The 25,224-nt window shown below is 52.0% G+C and overlaps 1 protein-coding gene across 1 annotated transcript; it reads right to left on the bottom strand.

The window, feature by feature from the left end:
• Positions 1-8,407: 8,407 nt before the first annotated feature.
• On the bottom strand, positions 8,408-9,329 carry LOC116478687 (small ribosomal subunit protein uS5-like). The gene has a single exon (XM_032762079.2). The coding sequence runs from the start codon at positions 9,320-9,322 to the stop codon at positions 8,441-8,443; it is 882 nt and encodes a 293-aa protein (XP_032617970.1). The 5' UTR covers positions 9,323-9,329; the 3' UTR covers positions 8,408-8,440.
• Positions 9,330-25,224: the final 15,895 nt, after the last annotated feature.

The raw sequence follows: 25,224 nt of genomic DNA, 5'->3' as shown, positions 1-25,224 counted from the left end.
CATGCCTGGCTAATTTTTTTTTTTTTTTTTTTTTGTGATGGAGTCTCGCTTTGTCACGCAGACTGGAGTGCAGTGGCGCGATCTCGGATCACTGCAACCTCTGCCTCCCGAGTTCAAGCGATTCTCCTGCCTCAGCCTCCCAAGTAGCTGAAAGTACAGGCACCCACCACCACGCCCAGCTAATATTTTGTATTTGTATTAGAGACGGGGTTTCACTAAGTTGGCCAGGCTGGTCTCGAACTCCTGACCTCAGGCGATCCACTCTCCTCAGCCTCCCAAAGTGCTGGGATTACAGGGGTGAACCACGACACCCGGCTCTATATTGTATTTTTGTAGCAATGAGGTTTCGCCATGTTTCCCAGGCTGGTCTCGAACTCCTGGGCTCAATTGATCCTCCCACTCGGCCTCCTAAAGTGCTGAGATTACAGGCGTGGGCCACTGTGCTGCATCCAGCTCCCTTAGGGGCACATTGCTGAGTCCCCAACGGGGCTCCTCTGCATCCCTTTGCCTGAGCCACCAGCTCCCCGACTGGGACACTGAGTCCAGCTTCCAAGTGACCCTGGAACAGCAGGTATCGGGATCAAGACCACAGGACGCCACCCTGGCCTGGGCTCCTCGCTCCCAAGATTGTTCTAGAATCTAAGCAGCCCCAGGACTGGACATTTCAAAGGGGCGGGTGTGCAATGGGATGTGACCAGGAACTGGCTGATCCTGGGACATCGCTGCTGCTGCCTCGCTGCGCTGGCAGGGAAGTGCTTGATGATTAGCAGTTGGTCATTTGGATGATGACAAGATGTCAGAGTGAGACTTTAGGTTGGCTCACACCAGTGTAAAACAAATGAACGCAGCTGAGAAGACAAAAGACACTAAATCCAACCTGGGGCTTATTTCTCCCGCTCTGACAATGCCCACTGCACCAGGCCCAACCCACCCTGTCCTCACAATTACCCCATGCGCAAGGGGGTCATTGTACCTTCTCATCTGTACAACCTCATTGTACAGATGAGAAAACTGAGGCACACATCTGTATGTCTCAGACTGATGGGCACCATGGCTCACACCTGTAATCCCAGCTCTTTGGGAGGCTGAGGCAGGAGGATTGCATGAGTCCATGAGTTCAAGACCAGCCTGGGCAGGCCAGGCATGGTGGCTCACGCTTGTAATCCCAGCACTTTGGGAGGCCGAGGCGGGTGGATCACGAGGTCAGGTGATCGAGACCACGGTAAAACCCCGTCTCTACTAAAAATACAAAAAATTAGTCGAGCGTGGTGGTGGGCACCTGTAGTCCCAGCTGCTGGAGCAGCTGAGGTAGGAGAATGGCGAGGTCTGGGAGGTGGAGCTTGCAGTGAGCCGAGATCATGCCACTGCACTCCAGCCTGGGCGACAGAGTGAGACTCTGTCTCAAAAAAAAAAAAACAAAAAAACAAAACCAGCCCGGGCAACATAGCAAGATCCCATCTCTACCAAAAAAAAAAGAAATCAATAAAAAGGACTGTTTTATCCAGACTGATAGTTCCAGGGCTATTACGCATGGAACCGGAGCCATGGTGCCTGATTCGGTATGGCTGTAACCGCCACACTATCTCCACTTCTAAACTGACTGCTTTAAGGCTGAGTGTGGTGGCTCATTCCTGTAATCCCAGCACTTTGGGAGGCTGAGGCGAGAGGATCACTTGAGGACAGGAAGTCGAGGCCGCAGTGAGCCATGATTGCACCATTGCCCTCCAGCATGGGTGACAGACTGAGACCCTGTCTCAATAATAAATAAATAAATTGACTGTTTTCTCCTTTTTTTCTGTGTTTCTTTAATGGTATGCTCACGTTTCATGAATACTTTGAATATAGCAAATTAATACTTGTAACTTAAAACACAGATGTGTTTTATTTTGAAGCAAGAAAAAGAAGCCCGGGTGCGGTGGCTCACGCCTGTAATCCCAGCACTTTGGGAGGCCAAGGCGGGAGGATCACAAGGTCAGGAATTCGAGACCATCTTGGCTAACACAGTGAAACCCAATCTCTACTGAAAATAGAAAAAAATTAGCCAGGCATGGTGGCAGGCACCTATAGTCCCAGCTACTCGGGAGGCTGAGGGAGGAGAATGGCGTGAACCAGGGAGGCAGAGCTTGCAGTGAGCCGAGATCACGCCACTGCACTCCAGCCTGAGTGACAGAGCGAGACTCCATCTCAAAAAAAAAAAAAAAAAGAACATGAACAGACACATCTGGATAGCTAGGGTATGTAGCAAGAGACCACTCTTCATCATTCCAGAGCTGGAACTAATCACACAAGTTTTCCAAAACAGAAGACTTTGTATAAAGCATTTGAATTTTTTTTTTTCCTTTTCTTTTTCTTTTTCTTTTTTTTTTTTTTTTGAGACAGAGTTTCGCTCTGTCACCCAGGCTGGAGTGCAATGGCGCGATCTCGGTTCACTGCAACCTCCATCTCCTGGATTCAAGTGATTCTCCTGCCTCAGCCTCCCAAGTAGCTGGTAGGACAGGTGCCCACCACCATGCCCGGCTAATTTTTGTATTTTTAGTAGAGATGGGGAGTCACCATGATGGCCAGGCTGGTCTCAAACTCCTGACCTCGTGATCCACCTGCCTCGGCCTCCCAAAGTGCTAGGATTACAGGCGTGAGCCACCGTGCCCGGCCTTCTTTTTTTTTCTTGAGACAGTCTCACTCCGTTGCCCAGGCTGGAGTGCAGTGGCACCATCACAGCTCACTGCAGGCTCAGCTTTCTGGGCTCAAGTGATCCTTCCATCTTAGCCTCTCAGGTAGCTGTGACTAAAGGCCTAGTCACAAGAACCATTCTGTAACATTCTGAGTGTCCACTGCAACACCTGGTTAATTTTAAAAAGTTTTTTTTTATAGAGATGGGGGGGTCTCCCTACGTTGCCCAGGCTGGTCTCAAACTCCTGGGCTCGTGATCCTTCCACCTCCCAAAGTGCTGGGACTACAGGCGTGAACCACTACTCCTGGCCTGGATTTTATTCTCATGTTACTTTTTTTTTTTCTCATGTTCTCAAAATAAAATATTAAATACATAAATTTTGAGTCAAGTGTATTAAGGTGTAACTTATATCCAATAAAGTACAGTTGAATGAGTTTTGTTTTGTTTTTTTTGAGACTGGGTCTCACTCTGTCACCCAGGCTGGAATGCAGTCGTGTGATCTTGGCTCACTGCAACCCCTGCCTCCCGGGTTCAAGCGATTCTCCTGCCTCAGCCTCCTGAGACGCTGGGATTACAGGCACACGCCACCATGTATGGCTGATTTTGGTATTTTCAGTAGAGACGGGGGTTTCACCATGTTGCCCAGGCTGGTCTCGAACTCCTGACCTCAAGTGATCCTCCCACCTCAGCCTCTCGAAGTGTTGGAATTACAGGCATAAGCCATGGTGCCCAGCCAAGCACATTTTTCCTTATGGGGTTAACAGTGAGTTTCAGACAGTTACATATACAATGGGGGTGGGGGGATAAATAAAAGTGAGGGTCCTTCCTGCAACAAGCCCCCGGGGCTGAGCTCAGAGGGGCCCAGCAGCCTGAGATGCAAGGTTGGCTCTTGGTCACCTGCAGTTGACTAAAGTCCCATTTCATGGCCAGTGCTACTGAGGCTAGAGACAAAGGACCCAGTGGACTCAAATCTGGCCCTGGATGCTGGACCTCCATCTTCTCACCTCAAAAGCAAGGATAAGGCCAGGCGCAGTGGCTCACACTTGTAATCTCAACACTTTGGGAAGCCGAGGCAGGAGGATCGCTTGAGCCCAGGAGTTTGAGACCAGCCTGGGCAACATGGCAAGATCCCATCTCTTAAAAAAAAAAAAAGAGGCCGGGCGCGGTGGCTCACGCCTGTAATCCCAGCACTTTGGGAGGCCGAGGCGGGCGGATCACGAGGTCAGGAGATCAAGACCACCCTAGCTAACACGGTGAAACCCCGTCTCCACTAAAAATACAAAAAATTAGCCACGTGAGGTGGCGGGCGCCTGTAGTCCCAGCTACTCGGGAGGCTGAGGCAGGAGAACGGTGTGAACCCCGGGGGGCGGAGCCTGCAGTGAGCCGAGATCGTGCCACTGCACTCCAGCCTGGGCGACAGCAAGACTCTGTCTCAAAAAAAAAAAAAAAGTTATTAGCCTTGCATGGTGACATGCACCTGTAGTCCCAGCTACTTGAGAGGCTGAGGCAGGAGGATCACTTGCACCTGGGAAGTCCAGGTTGCAGTGAGCTGCGATCGCGCCACTGCACTCCAGCCTGGGCGATAGAGCAAGATCCGGTCTAAAAAAAAAAAAGTAAGGATAAAAGGGAAAGGTGAAGGCCAGATGCAGTGGCTCACGCCTGTCACCCCAGCACTTTGGGAGGCTGAGGCAGGCTGATCACTTGAGGCCAGGAGTTCAAGACCGGCCTGCTCAACACGGTGAAACCTTGTCTCTACTAAAAATATAAAAATTAGCCAGGCGTGGTGGTGCGCACCTGTAATCCCAGCTACTCAGGAGGCTGAGGCAGGAGAATCACTGGAATCCAGGAGGTGGAGGTTGCAGCAAGCCAAGATCGCACCACTGCACTCCAGCCTGGGCCATAGAGAGAGACTCTGTCTCAAATGAAGAAGAAAGAAGAAAGAAGAAGAAAGAAGAAGAAGAAGAAGGCCAGGCGCGGTGGCTCACGCTTGTAATCCCAGCACTTTGGGAGGCCGAGGCGGGCGGATCACGAGGTCAGGAGATCGAGACCACAGTGAAACCCTGTCTCTACTAAAAATACAAAAAAATTAGCCGGGCGTGGTGGCGGGCGCCTGTAGTCCCAGCTACTCGGAGTGGCTGAGGGAGGAGAATGGCGTGAACCCGGGAGGCAGAGCTTGCAGTGAGCCGAGATCGGGCCACTGCACCACTGCACTCCAGCCTGGGTGACAGAGCAAGACTCCGTCTCAAAAAAAAAAAAAAAATAAATAAATAAGAAGAAGGAGGAGGAGGAGGAAGAGGAGGAGGAGGAGGAGGAGAAGGAGAAGGAGAAGAAGAAGGAGAAGAGGAAGAAGAAGGAGAAAGAAGAAGAAAGGATAAAAGGGAAAAGGTGGTGTTCATAGGTCACCAGGAGTCCTCAGCAAGCAGTTTTGTCCGTCTGGACCTCTATTTCCCTGTCTGTAAAATGGGGATGTTTACAGAACCGGCCTGGTGGGGCTTTTGTTGCTATGACTGTCATCCCAGCCCTGGTTCTTGGTCTTGAATGGGCTCAGCCAGGTGACCCGAAGCTCTGCTTTCTGCTTCCCCACTCCGCCCAGCAGCCCAAGGCCAAGTCTTGTTCCTCTTGCACTGCAATGTGATAGGGGAGAATATACCTGGCCAGCAGCTCAGGAAATTCCAGGGCAGAGGTGGTGCCTGGTTCTGCAGCCTCACTGATCATCCTGCCTCTGCCTGGGCTGAGAATACGGTGGGACCTTGCGTTCTTTCCCCCAGAGTGGGCAGTGATGATGCCACATCCGCCTGACTTGCCAGGTGACCCAGGCCATCCCAGACTTATCTTCAGCCTCGTCAACTGTGAGCTGGCAAATTGTGAAGAGAGCTAGAGGTGGCATGAAGACAGCTCCTGAAATCGTCACAATGCCTCCCACCCAGGGCCTTAGCACATGCTGTGCCCTCTGCCTGGGATGCTCTGTCTCCTGCTTGTAGCTACAAAACCTCTGCCTTTAGGACTCAGTAAGGAATCACCTCCACCAGGAAGCCCTCTTGGATTGACCCCACAATTCATTCATTTGAATAAATGGGGACAGGGTCCTGGCAATGAGTGTCTCCCTTTGGTAGGTCTTGTCTAGGTTACACACACACACACACACACACACACACACACACACACACATATATATTTTAGAGAAAAGGTCTTGGCCAAATGTGGTGGCTCACACCTGTAATTCCAGCACTTTGGGAGGCTGAGGCAGGTGGATCACTTGAGGTCAGAAGTTCAAGACCAGCCTGCCCAACATGGTGAAACCCCATCTGTACTAAAAATACAAAAATTAGCCAGGTATGGTGGCACACGCCTATAAGCCCATCCACTCAGGAGGCTGAGGCAGGAGAATCATTTGAACCCAGGAAGCAGAGGTTGCAATGAGCTGAGATCGCACCACTGCACTCCAGCCTGGCCGACAGAACAAGACTCTGTCTAAAAAAAAAAAAAAAAAAAGATAGAGACAAGGTCTTGTTCTGTCACTCAGGCTGGAATGCAGTGGTGCGATCATGGCTCACTGCAGCCTTGACCTTCTGTGCTCAAGGGATTCTCCTGCCTCAGCCTCCCGAGTTTGGGACTATAGGGGTGCACCACCATACCTGACTAAGTTTTAAATTTCTAAGATTTTTTTTGTGATATAGCAGGCTTCATCATACGGGGATCAGGTTTAGCAAATATACATCCAGGCACCTCGTTAACTTTGAATTTCAGAGAAACAACTGTCTTAGTCAGCTTTCTGCTTTGCGATAACAGAATACCACAGGCTGGGTAATCTATAAACAATTGAAGTTTATTTGGCTTGTGGTTCTGGAGGCTAGGAAGTCCAAGATTGGGCCATATCCGGCGAGGGTCTCCTTGCTGTGTTATGACGTGGTGCAGGCATCATCTGGTAAGAGAAACACGCCAGAGAGCAAGGGAAGCCCCAAACAGCCCTGCCTTGCCCTGCCCTGCCCTGCCCTGCCCTGCCCTGCCCTGCCTTGCCTTGCCTTTTTCTCTAGAAAGAGTCTTGCTCTGTCGCCCAGGAGTGCAGTGGTATGATCTTGGCTCACTGCAACCTCCGCCTCCTGGGTTCAAGCCACTCTCCTGCCTCAGCCTCCCAAGTAGCTGGGATTACAGGCACGTGCCACGATCCCGGCCTAGCTTTTCCTTTAAATTTTTATTTATTTTTATATTAAAAAAATTTAGGCCGGGCGCGGTGGCTCACGCCTGTAATCCCAGCACTTTGGGAGGCCGAGGCGGGCCGATCATGAGGTCAGGAGATCGAGACCATCCTGGCTAACACAGTAAAACCCCGTCTCTACTAAAAATACAAAAAATTAGCCGGGCAAGGTGGCGGGCGCCTGTAGTCCCAGCTACTCTGGAGGCTGAGGCAGGAGAATGGTGTGAACCTCGGGGGGCGGAGCCTGCAGTGAGCCGAGATCGCGCCACTGCACTCCAGCCTGGGCGACAGCGAGACTCTGCCTCAAAAAAAAAAAAAAAAAAAAATTTAAAGACAGGTTATTACTCCGTTGCCCAGGCTGGAGTACAGTGGTGCAATCTCGGCTCACTGCCGCCTTGACATCCTCCCGGGCTCAAACAATCCTCCTGCCTCAGCCTCTTGAGTAGCTGGGACCATAGGCCCACACAACCACACCCAGCTAATTTTGTTCCTTTTTGTAGAGATGGGGTCTCACTATACATATATACTATAAATATATAATATATATGCATGTATCTATATGTATGATATATATTTTCATATGTTATATATATTTTAGAGACATGCATTTGTCTCTAAAACAGAGACAGGGTCTTGCTCTGTCTCTCAGGCTGGGGTACAGTGGTGCAATCATAACTCACTGCAGCCTTGAACTCCTAGGCTCAAGCGATCCTCCCACCTCAGCCTCCTAAGTAGCTGGGACTACAGGTGCATACCACCACACTGAGCTAATTTTTAAATTTTTTGTAGAGACGGAGTCTCACTGTGTTGCCCAGGCTGTTCTCAAACCCCTGGGCTCAAGCGATCCTCCTGCCTTGCACTGGGGTTACTGGTGTGAGCCACTGTGTCCAGCCCAATCTCACTTTTCTTTTTTTTTGAGACGGAGTCTCGTCCTGTCACCCAGGCTGGAGTGCAGTGGCACGATCTTGGCTCATTGCAACCTCCGCCTCCCTGGCTCAGACAATTCTCCTGCCTCAGCCTCTTGAGTAACTAGGATTAAAGGCATGTGCCACCATGCCTGGGTAATTTTTGTTTTTTTTTAGTAGAGGCGGGGTTTCACTATGTTGGCCAGGCTGGTCTTGAACTCCTGACCTCAGGTGATCTGCTTGCCTTGGCCTCCCAAAGTGCTGGGATTACAGACATGAGCCACTGTGCCCAGCCTCCAATCTCACTTTTTTTTTTTTTTTTTTTTTGAGACAGAGTCTCACTCTGTCCCCCAAGCTGGAGTGCAATGGCACGATCTTGGTTCACTACAACCTCTGCCTCCTAGGTTCAAGCAATTCTCCTGCCTCAGTTTCCCGAGTAGCTGGGATTACAGGCATCCACCACCACGCCCAGCTCATTTTTGTATTTTTAGTAGACATGGGGTTTCACCATGTTGGCCAAGCTGGTCTCAAACTCCTGACCTCAAGTGATCTGCCCGCCTCAGCCTCTCAAAGTGCTGGGATTACAAGTGTGAGCCACCATGCCCTGCCTCCAATCTCACTTTTTTTTTGTTCACGCTTAATTCACTTTATTTTTCTTGTATAAAAACCCTATGTTGTAGCCACAGCTGGAGCCTGGGTCCGCTGCACGGAGACTCTGGTGTGGGTCTTGACGAGGTGGTCAGTGAATTCCTGATAGGGAGACTTGGTAAATACAGTCTCCTTCCAGAGGTCGGGGGTCAGGTAGCTGTAGGTCTTAGAAATGGCATCAAAGGTGGCCTTGGCGAAGTTGCCCAGGGTGGCAGTGCAGCCTCGCGCTGAGGTGTAGCAGTCATCGATACCAGCCATCATGAGCAGCTTCTTAGGCACAGGTGCGGAGACGATACCAGTGCCCCTGGGTGCAGGGATGAGGCGCACCAGCACAGAGCCGCAGCGGCCTGTCACCTTGCAAGGGACAGTGTGGGGCTTGCTGATCTTGTTCCCCCAGTAGCCTCTGCGCACGGGGACAATGGAGAGCTTGGCCAGGATGATGGCCCCACGGATGGCGGTGGCCACCTCCTTGGAGCACTTAACACCCAGACCGACGTGGCCATTGTAGTCCCCGATAGCAACAAACGCCTTGAACCTGGTGCGCTGGCCAGCACGGGTCTGCTTCTGCACTGGCATAATCTTCAAAACCTCATCCTTGAGAGAGGCCCCCAGGAAAAAGTCAATGATCTCTGATTCCTTAATGGGCAGGGAGAAGAGATAGATCTCCTCCAGGGACTTGATCTTCATGTCCTTGACCAAGCGGCCCAACTTGGTGACGGGCATCCACTCCTTATCCTCAGCCTTGCCTCCGCGAGCTCCGCGGCCTCGGCCCCGGCCCCGTCCACGGCCGCGACCCCGGCCCCGGATGCCACTGCCGAAACCTCCGCGGAAGCCACCACGGTTCCCCAACCCAGGGCCACCAGGGCCTCCGGGCCCCCCCGCTGCACCGGCGTCATCCGCCATTTGGTGTTTTTTCGGAAAAGAAGCCAATCTCACTTTTATAACAAATCCATTCTCACAATGACGAACCCACTCCAGTGATTGAATCACCTCTTAAAGGTCCCACCTCTCAACACTATTGCTTTGAGGATTAAGTTTCAAACATATGAACTTTGGGGGACCATTCAAACCACAGCAACAATGAATAATTTTTTTTTTTAGTATAAGTATATCCCAAATGTTGCATGGGATATATTTACACTAAAACCAAATTCAATATTGATCTGAACTTCACATTTAGCTGAGTAGCCTATATTTTATCTGGCAACCTAGCTTCATCATCATGCCCATTTTACAGATGAGGAGGCAGAGGCCCAGAAAGGTTAAGTAATATGCCTGAGGCAGCACAGCCAGGGATGAGCAGAAGGAGAATCTAACCAGGATCATGGGTCCCACAGCCTTCAGGGTTGCCTCATTCCCCACCCTGGCTAGAGGTGGCCGCAGGAGAGAAGCCCAGCTTGCCAGGACTTCAGTACCCTGTAAACACCTGGAGAGGTGCCAATCCTACCCGCCATCTGGACTTGGGTATCTGGAAGTGGGGCTGACTCATCCCCTGTAAACAGTCAGTCTCCTGTCACTGTAAACAGCTGGCATCTAGAGACGCTGTCACAGTGCCCAACTCACAGTGTGACTTATTCGTGACCCGATACTTTGCCATCAGCCTGTCACTCGATACTTAGTAAACAGTGTCCTGAGAGTGGACAGTAGTTGGTGGTTAACGCGGTGCCGGGAGCCTCCAGGCAGGGTTGGACTTAAACCCAGGTCCTGACACCTGATTAGCCGTCAGCGCTTGCTGTGTTCTGAAAGTTTGTAAAAAAAGACTAATCCTGATACTTGCTATCTGTCAATGATGAAACCCTGTTAGCCATAAACCTGTCCCCATATTTTATCAGCTGGTAATTTTAAACAAAGTTCTGATACTCTGTAAACACAAATCGTGACACTTATGACCCATCAGGGGTTGGCAAACTTCAGCTTTAACCATGACCCCAAAACAGTATTCCCTTTTTTTCTCTTTTTTTTTTTTTTTTTTTTTTTTGAGACAGAGTCTCACTCTGTCGCCCAGGCTGGAGTGCAGCAGCGTAATCTCGGCTCACTGCAACCTCTGCCTCCCAGGTTCAAGCGAATCTCCCACCTCAGCCTCCTGAGTAGCTAGGACCACACCCAGATAAGTACTGTATTTTTAGTAGAGACAGGGTTTCACCATGTTGGCCAGGCTGGTCTAGAACTCCTGGCCTCAAGTGATCCGCCTGCCCCAGCCTCCCAAAGTGCTGCTGGGATTATAGGTGTGAGCCACCACTCCTGGCTCTTTTTTTTTTTTGAGATGGGTTTCACTCTTGTCTCCCAGGCTGGAGTGCAATGCCTTCATCTCGGCTCACTGCAACCTCCACCTCTTGGGTTCAAGTGATTCTCCTGCCTCAGCCTCCCGAGTAGCTGGGATTACAGGCGCCTGCCACCACGCCTGGCTAGTTTGGGTTTTTTTTTTTTTTTCTTTTTTGTATTTTCAGTGGAGACAGGGTTTCACCACGTTGGCCAGGCTGGTCTCCATGCCCGGCCCTGGCTCCCTCCTTTTTTTTAGAGACAAGATCTCTCTCAGTCACCCAAGCTAGAGTGCAGTGGCAGGATCACAGCTCACTGCAGCTTCGAACTCCCAGACTTAAGTGATCCTCCCACCTCAGCCTACTGAATAGCTGAGACTACAGGCATCCCAGCTAATTTTCAAAACTTTTTGTGGCTGGGTGCGGTGGCTCACGCTTGTAATCCCAGCACTTTGGGAGGCCGAGGCGGGCGGATCACAAGGTCAGGAGATCAAGACCACGGTGAAATCGCGTCTCTACTAAAAATACAAAAAAAAAAAAAAAAAATTAGCCGGGCGTGGTGGCGGGCGCCTGTAGTCCCAGCTACTCGGAGAGTCTAAGGCAGGAGAATGGCGTGAACCTGGGAGGTGGAGCTTGCAGTGAGCTGAGATTGCACCACTGCACTCCAGCCTGGGCGACAGAGCGAGACTCCATCTCAAAAAAAACAAAAAACAAAAAACAACAAATAAAACTTTTTGTAAGGATGGGGGGGGGGTCCTCCCTGTGTTGCCCAGGCTGGTCTTGAACTCCTGGCCTCAAATGGTCCTCTCACTTCAGCTTCCCCCAAGCACTGGGATTACAGGCAAGAACCACCATGCCTGGCCTGCATTTTAAAATGACTGAAAAACTACCAGAGGAAGACTATTTGATGACATGTGAAAATTACATGAAATTCACACTTCAGTGTCCATGAACAAAGTTTTCCTGGGATACAGCCATGCTCACTTATTTGTGTATATGAATGCTTTCAAACAGCCGCAGAGTAGAGTAATCGCAAAAGAGACTGTGTAGCTTTCAAAGCTTCAAATATTTCCTATCTGGCCCTTTATAGAAAATGCTTGCCAATTACTGATCTAAGCTCTTGGGCAGTCACTGCTCTTTATATTGAATTTAATACTCTGTTAATAGTCAATGGTCCACAGTGTTCACATGCAATGCAAACTGTAAGTCTTTTTACTTTGTAAAAGTCATATCCTAGACCAGGCACGGTGGCTCATGCCTGTAATCCCAGCACTTTGGGAGGCCAAGGCGGGTGGATCACCTGAGGTCGGGAGTTTGAGACCAGCCTGATCAACATGGAGAAACACCGTCTCTATTCAAAATAAATACAAAATTAGACGGGCGTGGTGGCACATGCCTGTAATCCTAGCTACTCGGGAGGCTGAGACAGGAGAATCTCTTGAACCCGGTAGGCGGAGGTTGCAGTGAGCTGAGATTGCACCATTGCACTCCAGCCTGGGCAACAAGAGCAAAATTCCGTCTCAAAAAACAAAACAAACAAAAAAAAGTCATATCCTAATGGGCATGGCAGCTCATGCCTGTAATCCAGCACGTTGGGAGGTAGAGTGGGGAGGAATCATTTGAGTCCAGGAGTTCGAGACCAGGCTGGTCAACACAGTGAGACCTGTCTCTACAAAAAATTAAAAAAAAAAAAAAAAAAAAACTTAGTCAGGTGTGGTGCTCTGTGCCTGTAGTCCCAGCTACTCAGGAGGCTGAGATAGGAGGATCGCATGAGCCCAGAGGTCGAGGCTGCGTGAGCCATGACTGTACCACTGCACTCCAACTTGGGTGACAGACTGAGACCTCATCTCTATAAAAAATAAATAAATGAGCTGAGTGTGGTAGTGTGCATAGTCCCAGCTACTCGGGAGGCTAAGGTGGGAGGATCGCTTGAGCCCAGAAGTTGAGGCTGCAGTGAACCATGACTGCACCACTGTACTCTAGCCTGGGTGAAAGAGCTAGACACAGTCTCTCAACAACAACAATAAAAGTCACATTCAGCCTGATGTTCTGACATGATTAATGCAACGAACATTCGGTTTCTGACAGCAGTTAGTTTGTCCTGGGACTGTGTCAATGGTCAAAACTGGGAAACATAACCAAGATGAGACCCAAAGAGTGACTGAGAATTAGACAAAGGAAAAAAGATCTTGCCACACTCAGGCTGGACTGTGACTGCTGAGCTGAGGAGCTGGACTTTCTCCTGAGGGTAATAGGGAGCCATGGAGGGTGTGTGAGCAGAGGAGGGACATACTCAACCTGGACACAGGGACAGGATTGCTTCTGACCTTGGATATCCCTTCTGTATAATGGGCTGAGGTGGCCAAAATAAAGACCTTTCCAGGCCTGGGGTCTGAAAGGAAAGGGCACTTGAAGTTGTGATGTTAGGACTTCGTGGGAGAAGCCAGTGTGCAAATAACTGAGCAGGGACTTCTGTTCCTCCCCTGCCAAGCAGGCTCCAGGGGCTGCTCACACAGTGTGATCTGGGGCCAGGAGGCTAGGGATGAGGCCAGAAGACTCCTCTTTAGGAGGCCAGGACCAGTGGGTCAAGGTCTCACTCTGAGCTTCATTAATCCATCATACACTAATTGAGCAGCTACTGAGGGAGGGCCCTTGTCTTCCACCTCGCCACTCTCTGCATCTTGTGCAGGCTCCGCACTCTCATTTAGCATACTGCATTTATTTTTATATTATTTATCTATTTTAGAGATAGGGTCCCGTTCTGCTGGAGTGCAGCGGTGTAATCACGGCTCACTGCGGCCTCAACCTCCTGGGCTCAAGCAATCCTCCCATCTCAGTCTCCCCAGTAGCTAGGCTACAGGTGTGTGCCACCATGCCTGGCTAAATTATTTTATTTTTATTTTTAGTAGAGATGGGGCTTCGTTGCTCAGGCTGGTCTCAAAGTCCTGGCCTCAAGCGATCCTCCCATCTCAGCCTCCCAAAGCGCTTTATACAGGCGTGAGCCACCACACCCAGCCAGTAAATTTATTGAGCACCTACTGCATGCTATGACCCGCCCTCTTGGAGCTCCCAGTACAGAGGGGAGGTGGAAGACAGGCCGTGAACCTGTCAATACATTGTAATTACAAACTGTGAGAAAGGCAAAGCAAGGAATTGAAAGGAACTGAGAGAGAGAATAGGGCAGCTTTTGTGAAAGAGGTGAAAGGGGCCGAGCACAGTGGTTCACACCTGTAATCCTAGTACTTTGGGAGGCCGAGGTGGGTGGATCACTGGAGGTCAGGAGTTTGAGACCAGCCTCGCCAACACGTTGAAATCCCGTCTCTATTAAAAATACAAAAATTAGGCTGGGCGCGGTGGCTCACGCCTGTAATCCCAGCACTTTGGGAGACCGAGGCGGGCGGATCATGAGGTCAGGAGATCGAGACTATCCTGGCTAACACGGTGAAACCCCATCTCTACAAAAAAATACAAAAAATTAGCCGAGTGTGGTGGCGGGCGCCTGTAGTCCCAGCTACTCGGGAGGCTGAGGCAGGAGAATGGCATGAACCTGGGAGGCGGAGCTTGCAGTGAGCCGAGATCGCGCCACTGCACTCCAGCCTGGGCAACAGAGCAAGACTCTGTCTCGATAAAAAAAAAAAATTAGCTGGCTGTGGTGACGCATGCCTGTAGTCCCAGGTACTTGGGGGGCTGAGGCTGGAGAATTGCTTGAACCCGGGAGGCAGACGCTGCAGTGAGCCAAGATCACGCCACTGCACTCCAGCCTGCAAGACTCTGTCAAAAAATTAAAAAACAAAAACAAGAAGAGGTGGAAAGGTCTCTAAGGAGGGGATGATTAAACTGACATCTTCAGGAAGAGAAAGTGCAGGCTTTGTAATGAGCAAGAGGAAGAGCTATCTGGGCAGAAAGAACAACACGTAGAAAGGCCCTGAGGTGCCGGGCGTGGTGGCTCACGCCTGTAATCCCAGCACTTTGGGAGGCCGAGGCGGGCAGATCACCTGAGGTCGGGAGTTTGAGACCAGCCTGACCAACATGGAGAACAACCATCTCTACTAAAAATACAAAATTAGCTGGGCGTGGTGGCGCATGCCTGTAATCCCAACTATTTGGGATCCCGGCTGAGGCAGGAGAATCGCTTGAACCCTGGAGGCAGAGGTTGTGGTGAGCCAAGATTGTGCCATTGCACTCCAGCCTGGGCAACGAAAGCAAAACTCTGTCTCAAAAAAAAAAAAAGGCCCTGAGGTGACAATGAACCTGTTGTAGACCAGGCGTGGTGGCTCACTCTTGTAATCCCAGCACTTTGGGAAACTGAGGCAGGAGGATCACATTTTGAGATCAGCCCTGGAAACATAGGGAAACCTATGTTTCTCTACAAAAATAAAAATAATTAAAAAAATAAAATTACAGGCATGGTGGCTCACGCCTGTAATCCCAGCACTTTGGGAAACTGAGGCAGAATGATCACTTGAGTTCAAGAGTTTGAGACCAGCCTGGCCAACATGGTGAAACCCCATCTCTACCAAAAATATAAAACATTGGCCAGATGTGGTGGTGCATGCCTGTAATCCCAGCTACTCTAGAGGCTGAGGCAGGAGAATCACTTGAATCTGGGAGGCAGAGGTTGCAGGGAGCCAAGATCTTGCCACTGCACTCCAGCCTGGGTGACAGAGTGAGACTCCATCCCAAAAAAAAAAAAAAAAAAAGTTAGCTGGGCGAGGTGGCTTGTGTCTGTGGTCCCAGATGGTTGGGAGGCTGAAGGAGGAGGACCACTTGAGCCTGGGAGGTCGAGGCTGCAGTGAGATATGATTGCACCACTGCACTCCAGTCTGGGCAACAGAGTGAGACTGTCTCAAAAAAAAAAAAAAAAAAAAAGTGGCCACTGCTCATGTCTGTAATCTCAGTGCTTTTGGAGCCTGAGACAGGAGGATCACTTGAGTTCAGGAGTTGGAGACCAGCCTGGGCAACATAGTAAGATTCTGTGTCTACAAAAAATACAAAAATTAGCTGGGTGTGGTGGTGTGTGTGTCTGTAGTCCCAGCTACTCAGGAGGATGAGGTGGAAGGATAGCTTGAGCCTAGGAGGTCGAGACCACAGTGAGCTATCAGGGCACCACTGCACTCCAGCCTGGACAACACAGCAAGACCCTGTCTCAAAATAAATAAATAAACAAAGCCAACATCAGCAGCTGAATCAGGGCTGATCTGGGGTTTCAGAGGCCTTAGGGCCGCCATACAGGCTCTGCCGGCCCAAGTCAGTACCAGCACACACCAGTCGCCGCTGCTGACGGACACACAGGCTTAACACTTAGACCCAGACTCAAAAGTGCCCCAACCAACCCACCGTCTGCTTCCCACATTGGCTGAGATCCATAGATCCACATTCGAGCACAGGTAACAGTTGTGTGTGCACACGCCTCTGGGCAATGCCACGGGCAGCCCGACACACACACACACACATATGCACACGCAGGCGGGTCCACCTATACTCCAGGCCGCCTGCAAACACGCAAACACACACATGCCTGCCTACACTGCCCCAGCACACGCACATCACGTGGAGACTCAGGAAGCGCAGCTGGGGGCTCCCACGAGAGTCGGTTTCCTGTTTTCAAAGAGGCTGGGAACTGCTAACAGCATGTTCCAGATGAGCCTACCCCTCACCCGCTGCCTCAGCACCCCCATGCTGCCCCACAGACGTTGCACCCACTCTGTGCCCAGTCCTGACACTGACGTACAGTGAAGTCAATCTCCAGATGAGGAAACTGAGGCTCAGAGGGGCGCTGTCGTTTGTCCACGGTCACATAGGGAGGAAGAGGTGGTCCCAGAGCCCAGACCCGAAGCTCCACCCTGCCTCCCACCTAAGCACCATGGCTGGGGTCTGGGGGCAGGGGTTCACAGATGGGGACACGCCCTCTCCTGCCTGGACTGTGGCCTGGGCCTGGTCCTTCCTGGGTCACAGGCTTCAGGGGCCACCCCCATAAAGCCCCAGGCTCTTCTGCCTCATGTACCCAATCCTTCCTATTCACCACCCCTTGCCCATCCTGCCTGTTTTGTGTCCCCAAAAGAAAGCGCTGGCTCTCAGCCCTGGTTCAAGGCTTCACGTGGCCTGGTTCACCTGTATCACAAATATTCACGGACAACTGCTGGCCACCAACAAAGCAAACCCGGTCCTGCCCTTAGGGGGCTTGTAGGTGGGAAAATTGAGCACAGAGACAAATAAACACATTTAAACCGGGCACGGTGGCTCACGTCTGTAATCCCAGCACTTTGCGAGGCTGAGGCAGGCAGCTCACTTGAGGTCAGGAGTTCAAGACCAGCCTGGCCAACATGGTGAAACCCCGTCTCTATTAAAATACAAAAATTAGCCGGGCGTGGTGGCAGGCACCTGTAATCCCAGCTACTCGGGAGGCTGAGGCAGGAGAATCGCTTGAACCTGGGAGGCAGAGGTTGCAGTGAGCCAAGATCGTGCCACTGCACTCTAGCCTGGGCAATAGAGTGAGACTCCATCTAAAAAAATAAATAGCCGGGCGCAGTGGCTCACGCCTGTAATCCCAGCACTTTGGGAGGCCAAGGCGGGTGGATCATCTGTGAAAGTGGCCGGGCAAGGATCAGACTACACCAGTCGCGGTCAAGAGATCTTTATTGGAGGTATCGAGCAGAGAAGGAAGAGAAGAGAAGAGAAGAGGAGAGGGAGAGCTGCTGGTGTGCTGGGTTTTATATCCCTTGGGCCTACGTGGATTGGGCTAGGGGTGGGCCCAAGGGAAGGCGGGAGATGCTTCTTTCTGATTGGCCCTCCTTTGGCGGGTTCAGACAGTGCCCGATCAAGGAGGGGAGAAGAACCCAGAACCGGCGCCATTAAGGTACCCCTGTTACCTAACAATCTGAGGTCAGGAGTTCAACACCAGCTTGGCCAACATGGTGAAACCCTGTCTCTACTAAAAATACAAAAAATTAGGTGGGCGTGGTGGCGTGCACCTGTAATCCCAGCTACTCAGGAGACTGAGACAAGAGAATCGCTTGAACCCGGGAGGCGGAGGTCGCAGTGAGCCAAGATCGTGCCACTGCACTCCGGCCTGGGCAACAAGAGCAAAACTCCATCTCAATAAACAAATAAACAAATTTGCAGATGCCTCTCTATGCTCCAGCCCCATGGGGCCACTGGGGTGGCTGAGGACACGCCTAGCTCCCACCTGCCTGCTGTGGTTGCACAGGCTGTTCCCTCTGCTTGGAATGCCTTTCCCTAGTTCCTCTTCAACCATCAAAGCCCCAACTCCAATGTCCTCTCTTTCTGCAAGGCCCCTCAGGACCCTCCAGACTTCAGCCTTCTCTCTGGCTCCACTCTGACTCCACAGGGATCTGGGGTTGTGTGAGTCCTGCTCTGCTCTTCACCAGTGTCCTTGGGACTCTGATCCACTGCCCACATCATGCGTCCAAGATGGTTTTCCTTACTTCCAGGCCTTCTTCCAGGGAGTCTCCAAACTCGTAGCATGACTGGCCCAGCCAGGATCACCTGCCCAGCCCTGAACCAATCCCTGTGTCTGGGATAACAAAAGGCTCTAGGCCGGGCGCGGTGGCTCAAGCCTGTAATCCCAGCACTTTGGGAGGCCGAGGCGGGCGGATCACGAGGTCAGGAGATCGAGACCATCCTGGCTAACACGGTGAAACCCCGTCTCTACTAAAAATACAAAAACTTTAGCCGGGCATGTTGGCGGGCGCCTGTAGTCCCAGCTACTCGGGAGGCTGAGGCAGGAGAATGGCGTTAACCCGGGAGGCGGAGCTTGCAGTGAGCCGAGATGCGCCACTGCACTCCAGCCTGGGGGACAGAGCAAGACTCCGTCTCAAAAAAAAAAAAAAAAAAACAAAACAAAAAACAAACAAACAAAAAAACAAAAGGCTCTAATTGGCCAAGCCTGGTCACATGACCACACAGGAAACCAGGAAGTGGATCTGGGTCTCAGAAAGTGGGGCAGGGAGCCGGGCACTGTGGTTCACGCCCGTAATCCCAGCACTTTGGCAGGCCGAGATGGGCAGATCACCTCAGGTCAGGAGTTTGAGACCAGCCTGGCCAACATGGTGAAACCCCGTCTGTACTAAAAATACAAAAATTACCTGGGCGTGGGGACAGGCGCCTGTAATCCCAGCTACTTGGGAGGCTGAGGCAGGAGAATCACTTGAACCCAGGAGGCGGAGATTGCAGTGAGCTGAGATCATGCCGCTGCATTCCAGCCTGACGGACAGAGTGAGACCCTGTCTCAAAAAAAAAAAAAAAAAAGTAGCGCAGGTAGACATTCCTCCAGACCCCTGTGTTAAGGACTTAGGGATCCCCTTGCCTGTACCATCTTGGCTGGGGGGCCTTGGCCACGTCACTTATTTCCTGTGTCTCAGTTTCCTCACTTGTCAATCAGGCCCAGCAGAGTTGAAGTGTTGGAGCACAGGGGGATCCATCCCCTCTCTGATGGTTCTTGGGCTGAGTCCTTTTTACCCCGCACCCACACCCTCATCTTTTATTGTTGTTTTCTGTGGATCCTCCCAGATCGGGCCGCGCAGTCCAGATCAGGCCACCCAGCCCAGCGTGGCAGGCACTGATGGCCACCGGCTGAGTCACCATTTCCTCCTGGCCCCTTGCCCGGGCCCAGTGCTTTCTGGGGACTTTCCTGAACATCAAAAACAAGGTGGGGGGGGTGACTCCCGGGTGGGGGAAGCGAGGGCAAAGACTCGTGTGTTTGGATAGGTTTGTGCATACCCTGGCGTGGGTTCAAAGCCCACGTCTGGGCCCCACCTGTAGGATCCAGGCCATAACCGCATCCCCCTAGGAGTTGGGGGACTCCACGTATGAGCACCCGGTGAACACCATGTGCCCGGCTGCTTGTGCCCAAGTTCACTGGCTGGTGTTTCTGTGTTGCTGACAGGCTTATGTGTGTGCGTGTGTGTTTGCACGTGTGTGTGTACATCATGACTGCCCTGTGCCTGGAGCCCAGCGACAGAGAGGCCCACCAGCCCCTCGCTCAAAAGGTGCATCTGAACTCCAGCCGCCCCTGCCCCTCAATGCACCCAGCCCCTCGCTCAGAAAGGTGCATCTGATGGAGAGAACTCCCTGGGCCAAGGCAGAGGGGCTTGGAAAATCCTGGTGCATTGGGGTGCAGGGGTGGCGGAGGCAGGGCGAGATGGGGGTGGGGTAGGTCAAGAACTGGGGAGCCACATGGATGAGCCTGGGTGGGCTGAGCTTTGGGAGGAAAAGATGTCAATTGTAAAAACCTTCACTGAGCCACCTACTGTGTGTTCGGGGTGCTGGAACACAGTGGGGACCTGGTGTAATAGACACCACATCAACAAACAAGTGAATATGTAACCCCCGGGAGGTGCGGAGGACCAGGAAGTTAAATGCACTGGGGCAGCAGGAGGGGAATTCGGGGTGCCCGGGCCTAGGGACAGAGGGGACTTGCTGAGAAGGTGATGTGACATCTCAGATGTGCAGGCGGAGGAGGTCTTGGGGAGATCTAGGGAGACAGAGTGCCAGGTGGAAGGCATGGCTGGTGCAAAGGCCCTGAGGTGGGCATGAACTGGCAGAGGGGCTTTGGCCTCATTCAGGAAGGTCTAACCCCAGAGCAGGACGGGGAAACATCAGGAGGCTGTGCTGGTGGGGCCACTAGGACAAGCTGTCCTGTAACTGGAGCTCAGCAGGAATGCGTCCCCCTCCCACCCTCACCCCCACCCCACCCCACCCCTGGCGCTCTTTGCTTGGGACAGAATGTGCTAGGAGGAGAGGCTGGCGGTGGCCGCGCCTGGTGGCTGGAGCGGGGAGGCTGGAGGATTCCTGAACAGTGGCCTGGCTGGGCTGGGCTCCCTGCCAGCATGGGCGGGAAAACAAGCAGCGGGCGCCCTGACGGCTTGTTACCCCTTGTCCCCCAGCTGGCCGGGCCAGGGCAGGAGGCAGAGATGGTGAGAGAGTCAGGGACCCAGAGAGACAGAGAGATGGTAGCCAAGAGAGATAGTGAGAGAGTCAGAGGCAGAGGGAGACAGAGACAGGGAGAAAGAGAGAGAAGTACAGAGGCAACAAGACCGAGAGACAGAGACAGAGACAGTAAGCAAGAGAGACATTGAGAGAGAGACCAAGATGGGAAAGAAAAGATGGTGAGAGTCAGAATGAAACAGACGGAGACACTGAGAGATAGAGAGCTAGCATTTGACTCTGCATGGGGGACACGTCTGACTCTAGGGGGTCTTGGGAGCAAGTGCAAGGGGTGACACATCCACCCCCATCAGAATCTTCATCCGAGCTGGGCGCGGTGGCTCACGCCTGTAATCCCAGCACTTTGGGAGGCCAAGGTGGGCAGATCACCTGAGGTCGGAAGTTCAAGACCAGCCTGGGCAACATGGTGAAACCCTGTCTCTACTAAAAATACAAAAATTAGCTGGGCGTGGTGACGGGTGCCTGTAATCCCAGCTACTCAGGAGGCCGAGGCGGCACGAGAATTGCCTGAACTCGAGTGGCAGAGTTTGCAGTGAGCCGAGATCGAGGCTCTCCACTCCAGCTTGGGCAATGGAGCGAGACTCTGTCTCAAAAAAAAAAAGTCCCGATGTGGTGGCTCACGCCTGTAATCCCAGCACTTTGGGAGGCTGAGGTGGGCAGATCACGAGGTCAGGAGATTGAGACCATCCTGGCAAACACTGTGAAACCCCGTCTCTACTAAAAATACGAAAAAAAGAAAAATTAGCCAGGCGTGATAGCTGGGGCCTGTAGTCCCAGCTACTTGGGAGGCTGAGGCAGGAGAATGGCATGAACCCGGGGGGCAGAGCTTGCAGTGAGCAGAGATCGCCCCACTGCACTCCAGCCTGGGCAACAGAGTGAGACTCCGTCTCAAAAAAAAAAAAAAAAAAAAGAGGCGTCTTCATCCACATGAAAGTAGGCACAGCAGGGGTCCCCCAGTCACTTAGTCAACCACCCTCATGCCTGCTGTATGCTGGGGCGGGGGTCAGAGCCTGGATCTGGCCCTGCCCAAAAAGGGTCAGACAAACAAATGAACATCTAAGTAGTAATTTCAGAGCTTGATGAGGGCTAGGAAGACTACAGCACAGAGAGATAGGAGAGGGAGTGATGGAGGGGGTGGCAACTTTGGCCAGGAGGTTGGAGTGGCTCTGAAAAAGTGAGGCCAGGGGGTAAAGAGAAACCATCAATGGGAGAAGAGCCTTTTCGCAGGGGGAATAGTATATGAGAAGTCCTCAAGGTAAAAATCAGCTTGGAGGGCCAGGTGCGGTGGCTCACGCCTGTAATCCCAGCACTTTGGGAGGCCAAAGCAGGTGGATCATTTGAGGTCAGGTGTTCGAGACCAGCCTGGCCAGTATAGTGAAACCCTGTCTTTACTAAAAATACAAAAATTAGCTGAGCATGGTGGTGGGCACCTGTAGTCGCAGCTACTTGGGAGGCTGAGGCAGAATCACTTGAACCTGGGAGGCGGAGATTGCAGTGAGCCAAGATCCAGCCACTGCACTCCAGCCTGGGCAACAGAGTGAGGCTCTGTCTAAAAAATAAAAATAATAAAAATAAAAATCAGCTTGGTGTGTTTGCGTAGCAGACAGGGAGGGATGGGAAGCTGGAGGGAGAGGTGGGCAGGGGGTCTTATGGGCCTAGAGAGGGTTGACGTTTGTTGTTATTGTTTATTTTTATTTTTTTGAGACGGAGTCTTGCTGTGTCGCCCAGGCTGGAGTGCAGTGGCGCAATCTCCACTCACTGCAAGCTCTGCCTCCCAGGCTTATGCCATTCTCCTGCCTCAGCCTCTGGAGTAGCTGGGACTACAGGCGCCCACCAACACACCCGGAGAATTTTTTGTATTTTTAGTGGAGACTGGGTTTCACCGTGTTAGCCAGGATGGTCTTGATCTCCTTACCTTGTGATCCACCCGCCTCGGCCTCCCAAAGTGCTGGGATTACCGCACCCGGCCTGTTGTTGTTGTTGTTGTTATTATTATTATTATTTGAGAAAAATTCTTGCTGTGTCACCCAGGCTGGAGTACAGTGGTTTGATCACAGCTCACTGCAGGCTAGACCTCCTGGGCCAAGTGATCCTCCCACCTCAACCTCCTGAGTAGCTGGGACCATAGGCACATGCCACCAGGCCTGGCTAATGTTTACATTTTTTTTTTTTTTTAGAGATGGGGTCTCGCTCTGTTGCCCAGGCTGGTCTCAAACTCCTGGCCTCACGTGATCCTCCCACCTCAGCCTCTCAAAGTGCTGGGATCACAGGTGTGAGCCACCGTGCCTGGCCTCATTTCATGTTTGACAGAAATTGACCACCTGCCTTTGGGCTCCCTGGGCCCCTCCCCGTGTTCAGGAAGTTTCCTGAATTGGGACTACCTGGGCCAGCTTTGTCCTGGTTGTCGATCATCTGAACCGGAAAGTTCTTCTGTCGGGATCAAGTTCCCCATAGTTGCAGACTCAGGAGTCCTGAGGACACGGGGCGTCTTGTCCTCCCACCCCCTCTGGGTGGAATCTTTCCGTCGCACTGTACCCACATCCCTTGCTGGAATAAATACCTTAGACTCTCCTCTGTTTGGGAACATGGATCTGGAAACTGATATGTCTTGCACACCCCGCATGACAAATAACTCATTTCCTACTGAGACTGTCAGTTCGGCTTCTAGTGACTGTGCTGTGGGAATGCTTCCCCTCTGCCTGGCCCCAGGGACCTCCCATGTATGGCATGCTCCAAGCTTGATGCCAGGTCAAAGGAGGTCTTGGTGGACCTTAGGACCAGGGGTAGCAGGAAAGGAGGGCTCACCCTCAGGCCAGAGGAAGGACGTGATTGAGGACTGTGGTGGTGTGGGGATGGGCTGCCTTCCAGAATCTCAGATGGCAAAACAGGCTCAGACACAAGGTGACCTGCCTGTAGTCACACAGAGAGCCAAGCCCTAACCCAGATCTCCTCGTGTCCAGCCCCTGGGTCCCCCAGTCCTCATCCCTGGCTCCTGGCCGTGACAATGGCCACTCCAGCCTCCAGCCTGCCAGTTAATTTCTGTTGCCTTGGGCAGGTGGACAGCCTGGGCTATCAGACTAGGGTTTCTTTTTGTTTGTTTGTTTTTGTTTTTTTTTGAGACGGAGTCTTGCTCTGTTGCCCAGGCTGGAGTGCAGTGGCACGATCTCGGCTCACTGCAATCTCTGCCTCCTGGGTTCACACCATTCTGCCTCAGCCTCCTGAGTAGCTGGGACTACAGGCACGCGCCACCACGACTGGCTCATTTTTTTCTATTTTTAGTACAGACGGGGTTTCACTGCGTTAGTCAGGATGGTCTCGGTCTCCTGACCTCGTGATCCGCCCATCTCGGCCTCCCAAAGTGCTGGGATTACAGGCGTGAGCCACCGAGCCCGGCCCAGACTAGGGTTTCAATAGGGCCTTGCCCAACCTTGGAGGGGCATGAGGGCTTAAGTGAGACAGGCGGAGCTTCAGCAGGAGCTTGAGGGGCACAGTATCATGTGGCCTGAGGGCGGCATGGACTCTGGAGTCTAAGAGGCGGTGTTTATATATTTTTTTGAGACAGGATCTCGCTCTGTCACCCAGGCTAGAGTGTAGTGGTGCGATCATAGCTCGCTGCAGCCGCAACTTCCCAGACTCAGGTGATCCTCCTAACCTCATCCCCCGGGTAGCTAGAACTACAGGTCCACACTACCACACCTGGTTAATTTTTTATATTTTTTTGTAGAGTCCGGATCTTGCTATGTTGCCCAGGCTGGTCTCAAACTCCTAGGCTCAAGCGATCCTCCTGCTTCAGCCTCCCAAAGTGCTGGGATTTACAGGTGTGAGCCACTGTGCCTGGCCCAAGGGGCAGTTTTGAGTGCTGGCTGTCTCAGTCCTGACTGTGAGACCCTGAGTGGGGCATCTCCCTCCTTCCCTCCCTTCCTTCCTTCCTTCCTTCCTTCCTTCCTTCCTTCCCTCCTCTTCCGTTTCTCTCTCTCTCTGCCTCCCTCCCTCCTCCTCTTTTCTTTTCTCTTTTCTTCTTCTCTTCTCTTCCAGGATTTTTTCCCGGATCTCCTCACGGCTTGAGACCCGATTCACACCAGGCGGGAAAGAGTCTCACTACTCTGTCACCCAGGCTGGAGTATAGTGGCATGATCTCAGCTCACTGCAGTCTCTGCCTCCCGGGTCCAAGTGATTCTTCTGCCTCAGCCTCTGGAGTAGCCGAGGTTACAGGTGCCTGCACCACGCCTGGCTAATTTTTGTATTCTTTTTAGAAGAGACAGGATTTCACCATGTCGGCCAGGCTAGTCTCTTTCTCTTGAGCTCACTATCCCCACCTGTAACTCCAGAAGAATAACAGCCCCACGCCACTAGGGCCACCTGACAGCTCCGTGGGTTTTCAAAGTAATCCTTGAACACGCGTGTTCTTAGCAGCAAGATTCACTATAGCCAAGCCATGGAAACAACCCAGATGTCCGTCCGCGGGTGAATGGCGAAACACAGTGTGGTCTATGCACACAATGGAATATTATTCAACCAGAAAAAGGAATGAAGTTCTGATACATGGTACAATGTGGATGGACCCGGAAAACATGCTGAGTG

Source organism: Hylobates moloch, unplaced genomic scaffold (genome assembly GCF_009828535.3).
Source record: "Hylobates moloch isolate HMO894 unplaced genomic scaffold, HMol_V3 SCAFFOLD_12, whole genome shotgun sequence".
Classification (NCBI taxonomy): domain Eukaryota; kingdom Metazoa; phylum Chordata; class Mammalia; order Primates; family Hylobatidae; genus Hylobates; species Hylobates moloch.
The sequence above is the reverse complement of the archived record's forward strand: the minus strand, read 5'-3'. Positions and strand labels throughout refer to the sequence as shown.